The 16,377-nt window shown below is 50.7% G+C and overlaps 2 protein-coding genes across 2 annotated transcripts; one reads left to right on the top strand and one right to left on the bottom strand.

The window, feature by feature from the left end:
• Positions 1 to 1,502: 1,502 nt before the first annotated feature.
• Positions 1,503 to 2,438, top strand: LOC311428060 (olfactory receptor 14C36-like; the record flags this gene model as incomplete). Its single annotated transcript, XM_084539622.1, has 1 exon — positions 1,503 to 2,438. One exon carries the CDS (start codon positions 1,503 to 1,505, stop codon positions 2,436 to 2,438), a length of 936 nt encoding a protein of 311 aa, XP_084395748.1.
• Positions 2,439 to 7,054: 4,616 nt separating this feature from the next.
• LOC311428059 (olfactory receptor 14A16-like) lies at positions 7,055 to 11,951 on the bottom strand (the record flags this gene model as incomplete). The annotated part of the gene is made up of 3 exons (XM_084539621.1): positions 7,055 to 8,195; positions 8,432 to 8,508; positions 11,379 to 11,951. 3 exons carry the CDS (start codon positions 11,949 to 11,951, stop codon positions 7,055 to 7,057), a joined length of 1,791 nt encoding a protein of 596 aa, XP_084395747.1.
• Positions 11,952 to 16,377: the final 4,426 nt, after the last annotated feature.

Genomic DNA, 16,377 nt, shown 5'->3' with positions numbered 1-16,377 from the left:
GTTGGGAGTGAAGTCGAGGCCCTTGTGCTTGGTGAAACACATCCATTTTCTCTACACATCAGTGTCACCTTCACATTGCCTTTGTCTCCTTGTCCTCACTGCCTCCAGTGTTCTGCTCGAACGAGCTCCAAGGGAGGCTGTGTGAGTGCTGGCCCTCAGGGGGACACTGCAGGAAACTTGCCTCTGACTTGGACTTCTGGAGAGATGTCTTCAATTGTCTCTGAGTGCCTGAGGTTCGTGGGCTCATCAGCAAAGCCCCCAGAGGGGTGATTGCAGTGCCTTGGGCTGGTGCTGTGCTGCTGAGCTGGGCCAGGCTCGTGGGACAGAGAGAGCTCGTGGCAAGAGGGCTGTGGTGCAGAGACACAGCTGTGGCCAAGAGCAGCTCCTCTGCACAGCGCAGCAGGAAAGAGACACAGAGGAACAGACACAGAGAGAAGAAAAGGAGAGAGTGGCTGAAGGCTGTTTTGAGTGGGAGGATGCTGAGAGCTGCCTGCAGGAGAAACCTGCACAGCCCTTGACAAGGTAAGTGTCTGGCTGCAGGGCCATGCAGCTGCAGGTCCTGGAAGAGTCTCCTGCTGGGCGTTGTTTCTGGGAGGGCAGTGGGCAATGCAGTAGGCTTTGAGAGCCCTGCTGGGTTGCAGTGTGGGGTGAGGAAGTCTGGCAGAAACCCCTTGGAGTGTCATAATCCAGCTGCCCCTGGTCAGACAAGAGCCAATCGGCTAAGCCTCCACCAGACACTGTAGGGACTACAGCTGGGATACTGGGACACCCCAGCTTGTGGATATCCAGCTCTGTTCATGGGGCATTCTCCTGCATTGCAGGCTACTCTCCAGCAGGATGCAGTTCTCTTGTGGCATCCTTGTGTTATCCAGGATCCCGAAGAAAAGGACACCTCCTTGGTAAGACCATGTCTGTGCTACTGGATGGCAGTCTGTGCATAGCTGGAGTGAGGCCTCTGCACCCCTTGTTAGGAGGGAAGAACTGAGATCCTGTTCAGTCCCGTGGTGACAAGGTGAGGATTCTGTCCAGCTGCACTGGGACTGGGACTTCTCTGCTCTCAGCTGTCTCCGGTTTCTTCTCAGGGAAACACCACAGTGGGATGGTCCTACAGCTCTCAGAGAGGTGACAGGGCAGCTGAGAACACTGGTGTTCAGCAGTGGCATCTGCAGATCTGCTCTGCATTCAGATGAGCTGTTTGCAACAGTACTGCAAATCTCATTGTCCTGACAGGTGGACTCCATGTCCCCCATGTTTCTGCCTCCCTCCTGCTGCACAGAAGGAAGGACTCCTCTGCAGCCCATAGCAGCTCCTGCTCCAAGTGCCACTCTCAGGCAGCACCAGCCACAGCTCAAGCAAGACAGATGCGAAAAGGGTCTCCTGCAAAGCAAGAGGCTAGGCTGGGGGGTACTCTAAGGCTTGCAAGAAGTATCCGCCAGAGAAATGTGTACTAAGTAAGTTCTGACTTTTCCTCTGCAACAGAAAACTGTGTCCAATGTCAGAAAATGTCCAACATCAGCTCAGTGAGTGAGTTCCTGCTGCTGGCATTCGCAGACACGCGTGAGCTGAAGCTCCTGCACTTCGCGCTCTTCCTGGGCATCTACCTGGCTGCCCTCCTGGGAAACGGCCTCATCCTCAGCGCCATAGCCTGCGACCACCGCCTCCACACCCCCATGTACTTCTTCCTCCTCAACCTCGCCCTCCTCGACCTGGGCTGCATCTCCACCACTCTGCCCAAAGCCATGGCCAATGCCCTCTGGGACAACAGGGCCATCTCCTATCAAGGCTGTGCTGCTCAGGTCTTCCTTTTTGTCTTCTTTGGTTCAGAGTTTTTTCTTCTCACCATCATGGCCTACGACCGCTACGTTGCCATCTGCAAGCCCCTGCACTACGGGAGCCTCGTGGGCAGCAGAGCTTGTGCCCAGATGGCAGCAGCTGCCTGGGGCAGTGGCTTTCTCAATGCTGTCCTGCACACGGCCAACACATTTTCCCTGCCCCTCTGTCGAGGCAATGCTTTGGACCAGTTCTTCTGTGAAATCCCCCAGATCCTCAAGCTCTCCTGCTCAGATGCCTACCTCAGGGAAGCTAGGGTACTTTTCTTTACTCTTTGTTCAGTCTTTCGTTGTTTCCTTTTCATTGTGCTGTCCTATGTGCAGATCTTCAGGGCAGTGCTGAGGATGCCCTCTGAGCAGGGCCGGCACAAAGCCTTTTCCACGTGCCTCCCTCACCTGGCCGTGGTTTCCCTCTTTGTCAGCACTGCCATGTTTGCCTACCTGAAGCCCCCCTCCATCTCTTCCACATCCCTGGACCTGATAATGGCACTTCTGTACTCGGTGGTGCCTCCAGCACTGAACCCCCTCATCTATAGCATGAGGAACCAGGAGCTCAAGGATACAGTGAAGAAAATCTTTGGATACACTGTTACAGTAATATTCCAATAGACCTAACTGTACTTTTAGTTTAAAATGTGTTTATGACAATCTCATATATTTTTTGTATTTCTATTTCTTAATAATAGTGCTTCTGATTAATTTTTTTTTCCCAGCCTCCTACCTTTTAATTTAATTTTATTTATTTATATATATATATTATGTTATTTTCTCATGTACATATAGAACCAGGCTTCCTGTTTAGATAAAGACAATAAAGAAATAGAAATTCTGTTGAGTCCATGACTGGACAAAAGAAACAGAAAAGAAAGAAGAAACAGAAATTCTGCTGACTGTGGGATCCCCTCTGCCTACACACCCAGGAAGACATGGACAGAAAGAAGGCCCCCAGATGGGTTGTCCTGTCCCTTCTGCTTGAGTCCATGACTGGGCAGCAGCAGGCACAAGGCTTGGCTGTGTCTAGCCAAGAAGCTGCAAGGCCAGCAGCAGGCCCATGGCTTGGAAGCTGCTGCTGAGGTGACTTGTGTGTGGTTGGCTGAGAGGCCGCAAGGAGCCTGCTGGGTTGGGATGCCTACTTCAGGAGTGGTTTCCACCCTGGTGGAGCTTTCTGTGGTAGTAGAAAAGAGCAGGAGAGAAAAAACTGCCACAACGTGCACCTTGGAAGTTATGCACTGGCCACAAGGAGGAAGAAATGTCCCTCAAAGTATATTGCTGTGGTGCCAGAAGTCAACTAAAGAGTGTGATCAGATCCTAGCTTTCTGTTTCAAGGAACAGCTAATGAGGGTTTGTGAGACATGGGTGAAATGATGGAAATGCTGGGATGAGAACAAGGTGGTGAACAGAGATGGGCGTCTGCAGACTTCAAGGAAATAGGGCAAAAGTAGGATAGCACAGGAATGCCTGCAGAGGATAAGGCAGAGGGTGCTGGTAAAAAGGGAAGGCCCCAACAGCCCTGAGGTTTTTGTTCCTTTGTCTGATGAGGACATGAGTAGTCATTGCACTGGAGCCTCATTGCCTCCCTTAAACCTGTGCAAATGGAGGTGTTATACCATTGTTCTTCCCAAGGCATCACACTGCCCACCACATCCCACAGATCCCCTGGAAAAGCCCTGAGCCAGACATGGGGTACAGGATCTCGCCTCCAGTAGCTGGGGTCAGGCCTTGGCCCTTCTGCTTCGTCAAAGGAAACCAAGACTTTTCTCAGCACACTGCCTTTGCCTGTCAGCAATCATGGCTTCCAATTATGTGCCCTAACAAGTCCCTGAGGAAGTTGTCTTACTAACAGCCCTCAGTGGGGCCCATTAATACTCCAAGTCACTTTGACTTTTCCTTCTGACTTTACATTCTTAAGCAATTGCATCGCTCTCCTCTCTGAGGAGTTCCATGGTATATTTTGGTGCACAGTCCATGAAGCTCAGTACCTGAGCTTCATTGACTGTGCATGTAAATACACCATGGAACTCATTAAATTGAAGAAACTCCTAAGATCTCTTCAATACTTTTCTTCATGACTTCAAAACTTGTACAGCTAATTACAGAGCTTGTGTGATATTCTTAAGGAAGAAGATTTCAAAAAGCACCTAGTACATATCTTTTCTTGTTTTAAAGGCTAAATTTTGCTGCATTTGAGTTTTCAGCATCATTCTTCTATTGCTATTGATCCACGGAAACTTCTTTGGAGACTTCAGTAGGGAGCAGAGAAAAGCAGAGTCTGGAGGTCTGAAACCTCTACTGCCAGCAGTGGTCTTTGTCCCTGTAACTGCAGCCAAGCTCAGCGCATGAAACCTTTTCAAAGACAAGTCAGGCATTCCTTGGGTAAAATAATGAAGCAAATAATAAATAAAATAAAATAAAATAAAATAAAATAAAATAAAATAAAATAAAATAAAATAAAATAAAATAAAATAAAATAAAATAAAATAATAAATAAAATAAAATAATAAAAAAGTTGAAATGACCATCAGAACTTGAGAAATTCTGGTTAAATCTTATTAGACAACTGGACATGGTTCTCTTGTGTCTTCTGTCAAAAACTCAGGATGAGAAGTAAAAAAATATATCTTCAAGTGGCTTTAGATGTACCCATGACCTTTGCCTCTTTTGGGAAATTGTTCTCTTTCAGCCACGGAAACCTAAATTGAGTAATGTGAAAAGACCTGCCCAGTCAATAGAGTAGGGCAAAGTCCTTCTTCCTGTGCTATAGATGCAGAAGGCAAAAAGAATTGCATTGTGCCTGACACTACTCTGGGACGTGTAACCCAAGTCAGGCAACTTTACCTTAGTGCTGACAAGTCCATCACTAAAGCACGCTCCCAAGCTCTGCATCTACACCTTGGTTCTCCAGTCGATGAACGAAGCTCATGGATGGCAATCAGGGAGTCTCGGTTAGCGTGACGCTGCGTCACGTGCGCCACCATGGTAGCCATTGGCACCTGCTGTTCTTCAACCCTCAGCAAACCCCCAACAGAAGGATTCTGCGGAAGGCCAAGCAAGGTAGACAACAGTTTCATGTCCTTTGTCTCCAAGGCAGCTCTGCCAAAGCCCCACCCGTGGTGCCCTCTTGGAACTTTGAAGTTCCCACTGCTGAAGCAGTCTATGCCAAGGATGCACATAGCCTCTGGACCAGTCCCAATGGGGTGCTTTTGCCATTCCTTCCCAGTTAGACTCACTTCAGCCTCCAGTACAGTTATCTCTTGGGATTCCCCTATCACTCCAGAAATACAGGTGTGATCTACCTCTTTTTAGCTTGATGACATCAGGGTACTCTGTGCACCGGTGTCTAGTAGAGCGTGATACATTTTGTGGGTCTGATGTACCCAGCCATTAAATACATCCATTCCAGTAAATCCCATTGTCCCTTTCCTCCCTGCCTCCCCCTGGCTGGAAGGAGGACCCCTCTAGTCCTGCTCGTCATATTTATTACTGTGTCTGGTAGACAGCACACTGGAAACACGTCCCACCATGGCACTGTCATTCCATGGTGCAGTGGAGAGAGTGTTGATAGCAAAGGGATGCATTCGGGTGTGGAAGGTGGGGCCCAGCAGACAAGGAATCAAGGCAGTGGGGTGGGGGAGGCCAGCAGAAGCAGCCCAAGGGGTGGTGCTGCTGGTGAGGACACGTTTGTGGCAGCAGCCGGACTGGGCAGCAGCTGTGTGCAGGCCAGGGGAGGCCAGGAAGTGCATGCCAAGAGCACTCCTGCCAGCAGAGCCAAGGCCAGGGCCGAGCCCAAGGGCAGAGGCAGGGGGCTGCAAGGGCCATGCTGAGCTCCCTGCCCCTGCAGCATCCTCCCTGGCCCTCGGCCTCCTCTCCCCTGCCCCTGCAGCTCTGGGCTCCCTTTGCACAGCCCTGGCTCTGCAGCACCAAGCCCTGCTGGGAGCCCTCCCCTGCATGCTGCCACCGCTCCCTGACGCTACTGTTGCCCTCTGCCGGGCACTGCCCAGCCCAGCCCCTGCCCACCTCTCCCCACCTCCCTGCCCTCTCCCCAGCCCAGCCCAGCAGCCCAGGCTGGGCTGGCCCCAGGGCAGTGCCCAGTGCAGGCTGCTGAAGGGCTCTGGGCATGGCCACCACAGCCCCAGCCCCTCAAAGGCACTGCAGCTTCTGGCACAAAGGTGGCTTTGGGCCTCCCCAGCAGCCCCTGCGCTGGGGCCAGCCCCAGCTCAGGAGGTGGAGGTCCGTGAACCTGCAGGAGCCCTGCTCTCTTCCTGGGAGATCCCCAGCACACAGTGCCTGTGCCCTGCAGGGCCAGCCGCGCTCCCCAGGCCAGCACAAGAGGCCTGGCCCAGCCACAGAGCAGCTCCACATTCCTCTCCAGGTTGCCATTTGCCATCAAACCCAGCACCAGTGGACACTCCCAGGCCAGTCAAGGCCAATTATTACTGTTTGCTGGGCCATATGCTACCAAGAAGTCAGATTCCAGTCCAGCCCTTTGTCCTTCAGCGATCACTATGGGAATCTGATCCATCCTGAAGCCCAGAAAAACAATAGGGCTGCTCAGGGAGGAGCTCCTTGGGTGTATTTCTAACACCAGCTTTAGAAGAGGTGTACAGAGATGTGGAGGAGATGCCACTGTAGGGACATCAGGACAGTCACCAAGGTGCATGAGATCTGATGGCTAACCCACGTACAAGAGCACAAGAGAACAATGTGGAGACCAAAAGAGAGTAGCAGTGACAAGGCCACGTCCTGCTGCTGGTCATGGCCATGGCTCCAGGGAAGCAGCAGCCCCGACCCAAAGGCAGCAGAGAGGCAGAGCCCAGCGGGCAGTGAAGGGCAGCCCCGAGGGCCACCGGGGCTGCTCCTGCATGTGGCAGCTTGGCTCTTGGCCCTGAGCCCCTCCTGCATGCTGCAGCTGCTCCCCCAGCTCCAGAGGAGATGGGAAGAGATGGTAGCTCAGACCAGTGAAGTTATGCTCTTTTCTTAATTGACTATACCTACAGAGGAAGCCTAGTTCAATTGGTTGATTAGAAGATGTATTCAAAGTAAATAAATTACTAAATAAATTAAATCAATATTAAAAATTATTTTAAAAATAAAAAAGAAAAATAATATAAAAATCTGTCATGTCAATTTCTCAAATACAATGGTAGTCTTCAGAGGATTATTATTAATGATTACAATATGATAATACTACAAAATATGAAAATGATATGATACAAATCACGATAATATTAACAACATTGATGCTTAAGAAGCACATATAGAATCATCTTCCTCACTGCAACCTTGAGCTCCTGGTTCCTCATGCTGTAGATGAGGGGGTTCACTGCTGGAGGTACCACTGAGTACATAAGTGACACCACCAAGTCCAGAGATGGGGAAGAGATGGAAGCGGGCTTCAGGTAGGCAAATATGGCAGTGCTGACAAACAGGGAAACCACTGCCAGGTGAGGGAGGCACGTGGAAAAGGCTTTGTGCTTGCCCTGCTCAGAGGGCATCCTCAGCACAGCCCTGAAGATCTGCACATAGGACACTACAATGAAAACAAAACAACCAAAGACTAAAGAAACAGTAAACACAAATGCCCCGACTTCTCTGAGGTAGGCATCTGAGCAGGAGAGCTTGAGGATGTGGGGGATTTCACAGAAGAACTGGTCCACAGCATTGCCGTGGCAGAGGGGCAGGGAAAATGTGCTGGCCGTGTGCAGGACAGCAGTGAGAAAGCCACTGCCCCAGGCAGCTGCTGCCATCTGGGCACAAGCTCTGCTGCCCACGAGGCTCCCGTAGTGCAAGGGCTTGCAGATGGCAATGTAGCGGTCATACGACATGACAGTGAGAAGGGAAAACTCTGCTCCAAACAAGAAAGCAACGAAAAAGACCTGTGCAGCACATCCTTGATAGGAGATGGCCCTGTTGTCCCAGAGGGCATTGGCCATGGCTTTGGGCAGAGTGGTGGAGATGCAGCCCAGGTCGAGGAGGGCGAGGTTGAGGAGGAAGAAGTACATGGGGGTGTGCAGGCGGTGGTGGCAGGCTACAGCGCTGAGGATGAGGCCGTTGCCCAGGAGGGCAGCCAGGTAGATGCCCAGGAAGAGCGCGAAGTGCAGGAGCTGCAGCTCGCGTGTGTCTGCGAATGCCAGCAGGAGGAACTCAGTGATGGAGCTGCTGTTGGACATCTGCTTTTTTGGGGATGTGATCCTGAACAAAGAAGAGAAAGAACAGTAATAATGTACAACAGACTTACCAGAGAAAAACTCATCCCATTTCTCATTTAGAATCTCCAGAAAATTGTCCATTTCCAGGAAGACATTTGGCAGGTCCCTTTCATGAGTTCTTCCTGACGCCTGAGGGTATCCCTGGGAGCAGGGGACTCCTCTGTGGGCAACGGAAGAGTCAGTTATGTCCAAAAGCCAGAGGTAAGGAGGAACATGAGGTAATCTCAGACTCTCTTCACTGCTGATATCAACGAACCTTGCCCCAGTGTTGCTCTCAGGTTACCCAACTTCAGAGCAGATACATATATATATATATATATATATATATATATATATATATATATATATATATATAAATTTTTATTTTATAGGGTTAGACTTTTTGTTGTTACTGACCTATCACACCTGCTGAGTTTTTCTAAAACAGAAATCCCGGGCATTTCTCCAGCACATAAGTGGAAATGTTGTGCATCCTAAGGGAAAAAGGGACTGGCCCTATAGTGCAGTGTCCTTTAGTGAGGACAGATAATCTGTCTATCAATACTGGTCTCACCCACCCTGTGAGTGTTGCAGGCAAGTTGTACTCAGAGACTGATCTCTGAAGAACCTGAACACTGCTGAGTGTAGAGGAATCCAGGCACAAAGTGCCCATCTCCACACCCCTCACCCTGTCCCCGTACTCCCCTTCCCCCAAGCACACCGAGGGCTCACCCCATGGGCATGTGAAACCCCCATCCCCAGCCAGCCTGCAAACAAGACCAGCAGCAGCACGGCCAGCTGGAGAAGCCAGGAGGAATGCCAGCGTGCTGCTGCCAGGGGAGGCAAGGCCAGGGAGGGACAGACGGACACTCAGCAGACCCTCCTGTGCTGCAGCTCTGCCTGCAGAGGACACAGCTCCTGCTCTTTGCAAATGATCTGTGCTCACTTCAAGCTGGCAGAGACCTCCCAAAGACAGGGATGTCTCCCAGCACTGGGCATCGGGGGGCTTGCAGCTCATAAAGATCAGCTAGGATAAAACCTGAGAGGACCACAAAATGATGTTGATGCAGTTTCTGGGCTGAGGTGTGTGAAGGGACTTTATAAACTTCATTGCTGACAAACTGATCTCTCACTGCAATTCTCTTGGAGTCTCAGTCTCCACTACAATACTGACAATCCATTACCATGAAATCTGCCTCCCCTCCACTGCAGGAATCTGCAAACATAGGCTACAGAAAAAGTCTTGCCTTTCAGGTAGCCCCTCTCTTGTTTTTCCTCTTGAAATATGCAATCATAAATGTTATTCTATACAGCATTTTCTACTCCTTTTTGTAGAAATAGAGACAATGACCCTGACAGATGCTATCAGCTATTGGATGTCCCAGATGTAGGAGACCCCTCTGGCAACCCCACCTGCATGGCCCTGCTGCCAGAGCCTCACGGTGTCAAGAGCCTGCAGATGTGTCCTGCCACACGCTGCCCTCTGTTGTTGCGCTCCTCAGTGCCTCCAAGCCCTCTCTCCTTCTCTCCTGTCTGCCTGCCAGCTGCGGTCAGAGCCCCCAGTCCTGCTGCGCTGTGCAGAGGAGCTGCTCCTGGCCACAGCTGTCTCTCTGCAGCGCTTGCCAGGAGCTCCCCTTGTGCCCAGGAGCCCGGCCCAGCTCAGCAGCACAGCACCCGACCATGGCATCGCTTGCTCTGTGCCCTTGGGCTCCCTCGAGATGTCCCCAAGCCCTCAGGTCTGACAGCTCCCGAAGGCAGCAGGGTCTCTATTGGGGTGTGCTGTTCGAATCAGACTGAATTTGTCACCATCTGCACTTCTCTGAACACAAGGGAGATGACTTTTACAAGGGTGATTTGTGCTGTTGGACTGTGGTTGTCAAACATGTTGTGCTTTAACCTGGTGGGCAGCTCAGCACCACACAGCAGTTGGCTCACATCAGCCCTCTCCCCCCCCAAAATGCTTATGTGTTGAGATAAGGGCAGTTTAAAGGACTGAAAGGGAAGAGAAATAATAATAGTTGCTGTTATTGTTATTGTTATGTACAAAGCAAGTTAAACACAGTGCAATTGCTCATTACTGACTGTTGTCCAGCCTGTCCCCAGTTGGTAGAACATTCTGGTAACCATCTGCACCTGCTCAGTCAGTGGCACTCACTGAGGCTCAGTAAGCACAGACCAAGTCCCAGCACATTCCAGTCACTTATGTCCCTTTGGAATTGCCGAGGTGAGAACACATGCTGTTGAGGTTGTGATGAGGCAGGGGTCAGCCTCTTCTCTCAGATAAGTAATGATAGGACTCAAGAAAATGGCCACAAGGGGAGATTTAGATTAGATATTACGAAAAATTAGATTATATATCATGACAAACTTTTTCTCCCAAAGAATAGTCAGGTACCCTGGCACAGGTACTCTGATATAATGAAAGCCATCAGAAAGCTGATCCCAGTTAGATGACTGTTATGGGGAGGTCAGGAGTAGCCTGGCCAGGAGAGATGTCAGATTGGGGTGAGGGAAGAAGTGAAGAAGAGCTCGAAAGCTTACCTTTGTAGATGTAAGAGGGTAAGAGGTAAGAGGTAATGTTGATGCTGCTGTAACACTGACTTCAAACAGTCTTGTATGGCCCTTACACTATTTTCAAGAGTAACATTAATCCCTCAACCAAGACATTAGTCAACCACCTTGACAGGAATCCACTATTGTAATGCAGAACTCAAGGTAGCACCTGAAGAAAAACTCAGCACAGAGCTCCATTCCCTTACCTTTACTCTCTTGCTCACCCTAATCTCTGCCCTTAACACTAACATTAAAATGCTCTATTTAACCCCAGACTTCTTGCCATACCTAAAAAAAAACACCCTAAACCATAATGCTTGCCCACACCCTAACCAGAGACCTGACACCACAAGCAGAACACAAAACACTCCAACTAAAACTTTGCTTAATCTCTAACACAGAAAATTAAAATCTAGTCCCTAAGGGACTAGAGAGAGGTGAGCTCTGCCTCAGCATCTCCTGCCCCAGCAGGAGGATTGTGACTGTGGCAGTGACAGTGAGGTCACTTCTGTCTCTGCACTTGATAGGGCAGCAGCAGGAACGTGTCACGGAAAGGGACTGTGAGGTCACTTCCGTCTGTAGGTGGCAGGTCACCCTTGACTTCTCCCTGGGAGCTGCACTTTTGGGCTGACATCTGGCAGTGGCCCTGCTAGGCCAGCAGAAGGCACCTGCTTGGCATGCTGACTGGGGGATCCCCTCTTCCTCCAGACCCAGGAGGACCCAGGCAGAAAGAAGGCCCCAACATGGGTTGTCCTGTCCCTTCTGCTTGAGTCCATGACTGGGCAGCAGGAGGCACAAGGCTGACAAACAGGGAGACCACGGCCAGGTGAGGAAGGCACGTGGAAAAGGCTTTGTGCCTGCCCTGCTCAGAGGGCATCCTCAGCACTGCCCTGAAGATCTGCACATAGGATAACATGATGAAAACAAAGCAACAAAAGGCTAAAGAAACACTAAAAACTAGTGCCCCAACTTCCCTGAGGTAGGCATCTGAGCAGGAGAGCTTGAGGATCTGGGGGATTTCACAGAAGAACTGGTCCACAGCATTGCCTTGGCAGAGGGGCAGGGAAAATGTGTTGGCCGTGTGCAGGACAGCATTGAGAAAGCCACTGCCCCAGGCAGCTGCTGCCATCTGGGCACAAGCTCTGCTGCCCACGAGGCTCCCGTAGTGCAGGGGCTTGCAGATGGCAATGTAGCGGTCATAGGCCATGACAGTGAGAAGGGAATACTCTGCTGTGATAAAGAAGACAAAGAGAAAGACCTGTGCAGCACATCCTTGATAGGAGATGGCCCTGGTGTCCCAGAGAGAATTGGCCATGGCTTTGGGAAGAGTGGTGGAGATGCAGCCCAGGTCGAGGAGGGCAAGGTTGAGGAGGAAGAAGTACATGGGGGTGTGGAGGCAGTGGTGGCAGGCTATGGCGCTGAGGATGAGGCCGTTGCCCAGGAGGGCAGCCAGGTAGATGCCCAGGAAGAGCGTGAAGAGCAGGAGCTGCAGCTCACACGTGTCTGCGAATGCCAGCAGGAGGAACTCGCTCACAGAGCTGATGTTGGGCATTTTCTGACATTGAACACTGTTGTCCGTAGAGAAGGAGAAGGCAGAAAAAGTTTAGAAGACAATTCTCTGAGGAAAACCTACTGCAAGCCTTAGAGCACTCTCATCTGAAGCCTCTCTTTGCAAAAGGAGCTTTCTGCAGCTCCATCGCTTGAGTCCCAGCTGATGCTCGGTGAGACTGGCACTGCAAGCATGCATTACTGGGGACTTTAGAGGTGTCCTTCCTTCTGTGAAGCAGTCAGAAAGCAGGAACAAGGGGGAAACTCAACTTCAGTCCACTTATGTGATCCATGAACTTTGCAGGGTTGTTGCAAAAAACACCTCCAACCACACTGTAGAGCGAGTCAGATTTTATTATGCTTAGTAGAACAATCACACTCTTGTGTTTCCAAAGAAGTAGAGACAGCTTAAAGCAAAGAAGCCCCAACCCCAGTGCAGATGGACAGAATCCGCACCTTATCTCCAGGTACATGAGCAGGATCTCAGCTTTTCCCTCTTCTCCAAGAGTGCGGAAGCCTCATTCCAGCTGCCCACAGACAGCCATCCAGCAGCACAGACATGGGTTTAGTACAGAGGTGTCTTCTCCTTGAGGTACCTGGATAACACAAGGATGCCAGGAGAGAGCTACATCCTGCGGGAGAGAAGAATGCAGCCCAGGACAATGCCCCACGGACAGAGCTGGATATTCGAAATCTGGGGTGTCCCAATACCCAATCTGCATCCCCTGCAGTGTCTGGAGGAGACTTGGACACCCAACTCTTGGCTAAAAAGGGCAGCTGGGTTATGACACTCCAAGGGGCTTCTGCCAGACTTCCTCACCTTGCACTGCAATGCAGCAGGACTCTCAAAGCCTACTGCATTGCCCACTGCCCTCCCAGAAACAACACCCAGCAGGAGGAGACCCTTCCAGGACCTGCAGCTGCATGGCCCTGCAGCCAGACCCTTACCTTGTCAAGGGCTGTGCAGGTTTCTCCTGCAGGCAGCTCTCAGCATCCTCCCACTGCCAAGTGCCTTCAGCCCCTCTCTCCTTCCCTCCTCTCTGTGTGCCAGCTGCGGTCAGAGCCCCCCAGCCCTGCTGCGCTGTGCAGAGGAGCTGCTCCTGGCCACAGCTGTCTCTCTGCAACAGGATCACTTTTGAAATGAGTTTTCTCTGTCCCACGAGCCCGGCCCAGCTCAGCAGCACAGCACTAGCCCAAGGCACTGCAATCACCCCTCTGGGGGCTATGCTGATGAGCCCACGAACCTCAGGCACTCACAGACAATTGAAGACAGCTCTCCAGAAGTCCAAGTCAGAGGCAAGTTTCCTGCAGTGTCCCCCTGAGGGCCAGCACTGACACAGCCTCCCTTGGAGCTCGTTAGAGCAGAACCCTGGAGGCAGTGAGGACAAGGAGACAAAGGCAATGTGAAGGTGACACTGATGTGTAGGAAACCTGGATGTGTGTCACCAAGCACAAGGGCCAGGACTTGACATCCAACCCATTTTAAGGGGGATCCTTTCCCTTCACACCTTGCTCAGGGCTCTTTGTGGGGCAGTAGGAGATGGGGATGTGCATGGCCAAGTGCAGGAGAATGGTACGACCCCTGCCTGCCTCATGGGTGTGGGCGAGGAGGCAATGAGGCCCTGGTGCTTTAACAATCAGCTGTCTCCTTAGAGGCGTCAGTAGCAGAGACAACAGCCATAGCCATGGACACAAAGACCTGAGTCCTGTTGAGACTTTCAGCCTTGGTAGAGCCCTTGATCCTCTCCACACCAGGCTGTCTGAGGGACTCCTAGACCTGTATGTCTTTTCCTGCTGGCTGCAGACCCTCTTCTGTGTAGTACCACACTAGATCTCTGAGGAGTCTCATAACTCAGATCTTCTTGTTGGCCATGCTCCTCGTAAGGGAGCTCTGTGGGAAACTGGCCTAGCTGCTGCTGAGCAGGCACCACTGCTCATATGGCATCCCTTGTGGTGCCCAGGCCCTCCTCCTCCTGGCCACTGTTCACTCAGCAAGGTTCCATTCTGCCCTGATGTGTGGGTTTCTCTTCCTGTGGTGCAGTATGGGGTTCTTCTCCTTGTAAATGCCAAGAGGTTTCTGTAGGCAAAATCCTGCAGTTTCTCAAGGTTGCCCCACACTGATGCTCCATTCTGTCAGCTCTTCATGTCTGCAGGCAGACAGTTCAAACTTTGCTTGTGATTGTGCTATCTTTGAGAAGACAACAGCATCAGGAAAGTTTGGATAATACAGGAGTAACCAGTTGAATGGAATTGCAGCACAGAGCCACAGAAGAAAATGGAAAGCTGACAGGTTCCACCTCTTCTGTGCTTCCTTCTCATGCATGCTGTCAGTTTGCCTGGAGCTGTGTCCTGAATGTTATGGGGCTGTGCAGGTCAAAATTAGAAGGGCCAAAGCCAAGCTGGAGCTCAATCTGTCTGTGACTCTTAAAGACAATGAAAAACTCTTTATAAAAATACTATAAATAAAGGAGGATTAAGGAGAACCATCATCCTTTATTGGATGTAGTGGAAATCTGGTGAAGATCTTGAGATAACGTAAAGGATGAGGTACTTAATGCCTTCTTTGCCTCCGACTAGGTCAGCGAGACCAGTTGTTCCGCTGGACATTTCTTCTTCCTCATGGCCAGTGCCAATATTCCTGGGCACACATTGTGGCAAGTTTTTCTCTCCTGCTCTTTCCTACTACCAAAGGAAGCTCCATCAGGGTGGAAACCACTCCTGAAGTAGGCATCCCAAACCAGCAGGTTCCTTGTGGCCTCTCAGCCAACCAGACACAAGTCACCTCAGCAGCAGCTTCCAAGCCAGGGGCCTGCTGCTGGCCTTGCAGCTTCTTGGCTACACACAGCCAAGCCTTGTGCCTCCTGCTGCCCACTCATGGACTCAAGCAGAAGGGACAGGACAACCCATCTGGGGGCCTTCTTTCTGCCTGGGTCCTCCTGGCTCTGGAGGCAGAGGGGATCCCCCAGTCAGCATGCCAAGCAAGTGCCTTGTGCTGGCCTAGCAGGGCCACTGCCAGATGTCAGCCCAAAAGTGCAGCTCCCAGGGAGAAGGCAAGGGTGACCTGCCACCTCCAGACACAAGTGACCTCACAGTCCCTTTCCTTGACACATTCCAGCTGCTGCTCTATCAAGGGCAGAGACAGAAGTTACCTCACAATCACTGCCACAGTCATATTGCTCCTGCTGGGGCAGGAGATCCTGAGGTAGAGCTCACCTCTCTGTTGTCCCCTACAGACTGGGACTTACCTTTCTGGTTTAGAGAGTAAACAAAATTTTAGTTGGAAGGTTTACTGTTCTGTTTGTGGTGTCAGGTCTCTGGTTAGGGTATGGGAAAGCATTATGGATTAGGGTTTTATTTAGGTCTGGGAAGAAGTCTTGGGATAAATAGAGCATTTAATGTTAGTGTTAAGGGCAGGGATTAGGGTGAGCACGAGAGGAAATGTAAGAAAAAGGGGCTACGGGCTGAGTTTTTCTTGAGGTGATATTTTGAGTTCTGCTTTACAATAGTGGATTCCTGTCAGCATGTTCGACTAATGTTTAGGTTGAGGGATTATTGTTATTGTTTAAAGGCGTTACAAGACTGAAGTCAGTGTTACAGCAGCATCAACATTACATGAACCCTCTTACCTCTACAAAGGTAAGCTTCTGAGCTCCTCTTCCCTTCCTCTTCCCTCCCCCAAATCTGACATCTCTCCTGGCCAGGCTACTCCTGACCTCCCTATATCAGTCATCTAACTGGGATCAGCTTTCTGATGATTGTCAATATATCAGAGTACCTGTGTCACCTCTGTTGGCTACACTATTCTGTAGTATTAGGATACTCAATACTCTGTTGTCTATTTTATTCGGTTACTCACAAAGCCTCCCATGGGAATTGTTAGGGCAGATAATTGGAGGCCATGATTACAGGTTGGCAAAGGCACTGTGCTGAGAAAATCACTGTTTATTTTGGTGAATCAGAAAGGCCAAGTCTTCACCCCTGCCACTGGAGGGGAGATCCTGCACCCCCAGCACCTCCATGTCTCACTCAGGGCTCTTCCTGGGGTCTGTGGGGTAGGGGACGATGTCCACAATACCATAGGTGAAGGACAACGTTATGACACCTCCCAGTGTTTGCACATGGTTGAAAGGAGAACACATAGTCCCAATGCCATGAGTAAAACACATCTTCTCATAAGCCATGGCCAAGGGAACAAAGATGTCAGTGCTGCTGCAGCCTTCCATTCTTGTCAGAGCCCTCTGCCTTCTCCTCTGCACGCTTTC

Source organism: Aythya ferina, assembly GCF_964211825.1.
Source record: "Aythya ferina genome assembly, contig: HAP1_SCAFFOLD_29, whole genome shotgun sequence".
Taxonomy (NCBI): Eukaryota; Metazoa; Chordata; class Aves; order Anseriformes; family Anatidae; genus Aythya; species Aythya ferina.
This window is presented reverse-complemented; position numbering and strand designations above follow the sequence as displayed.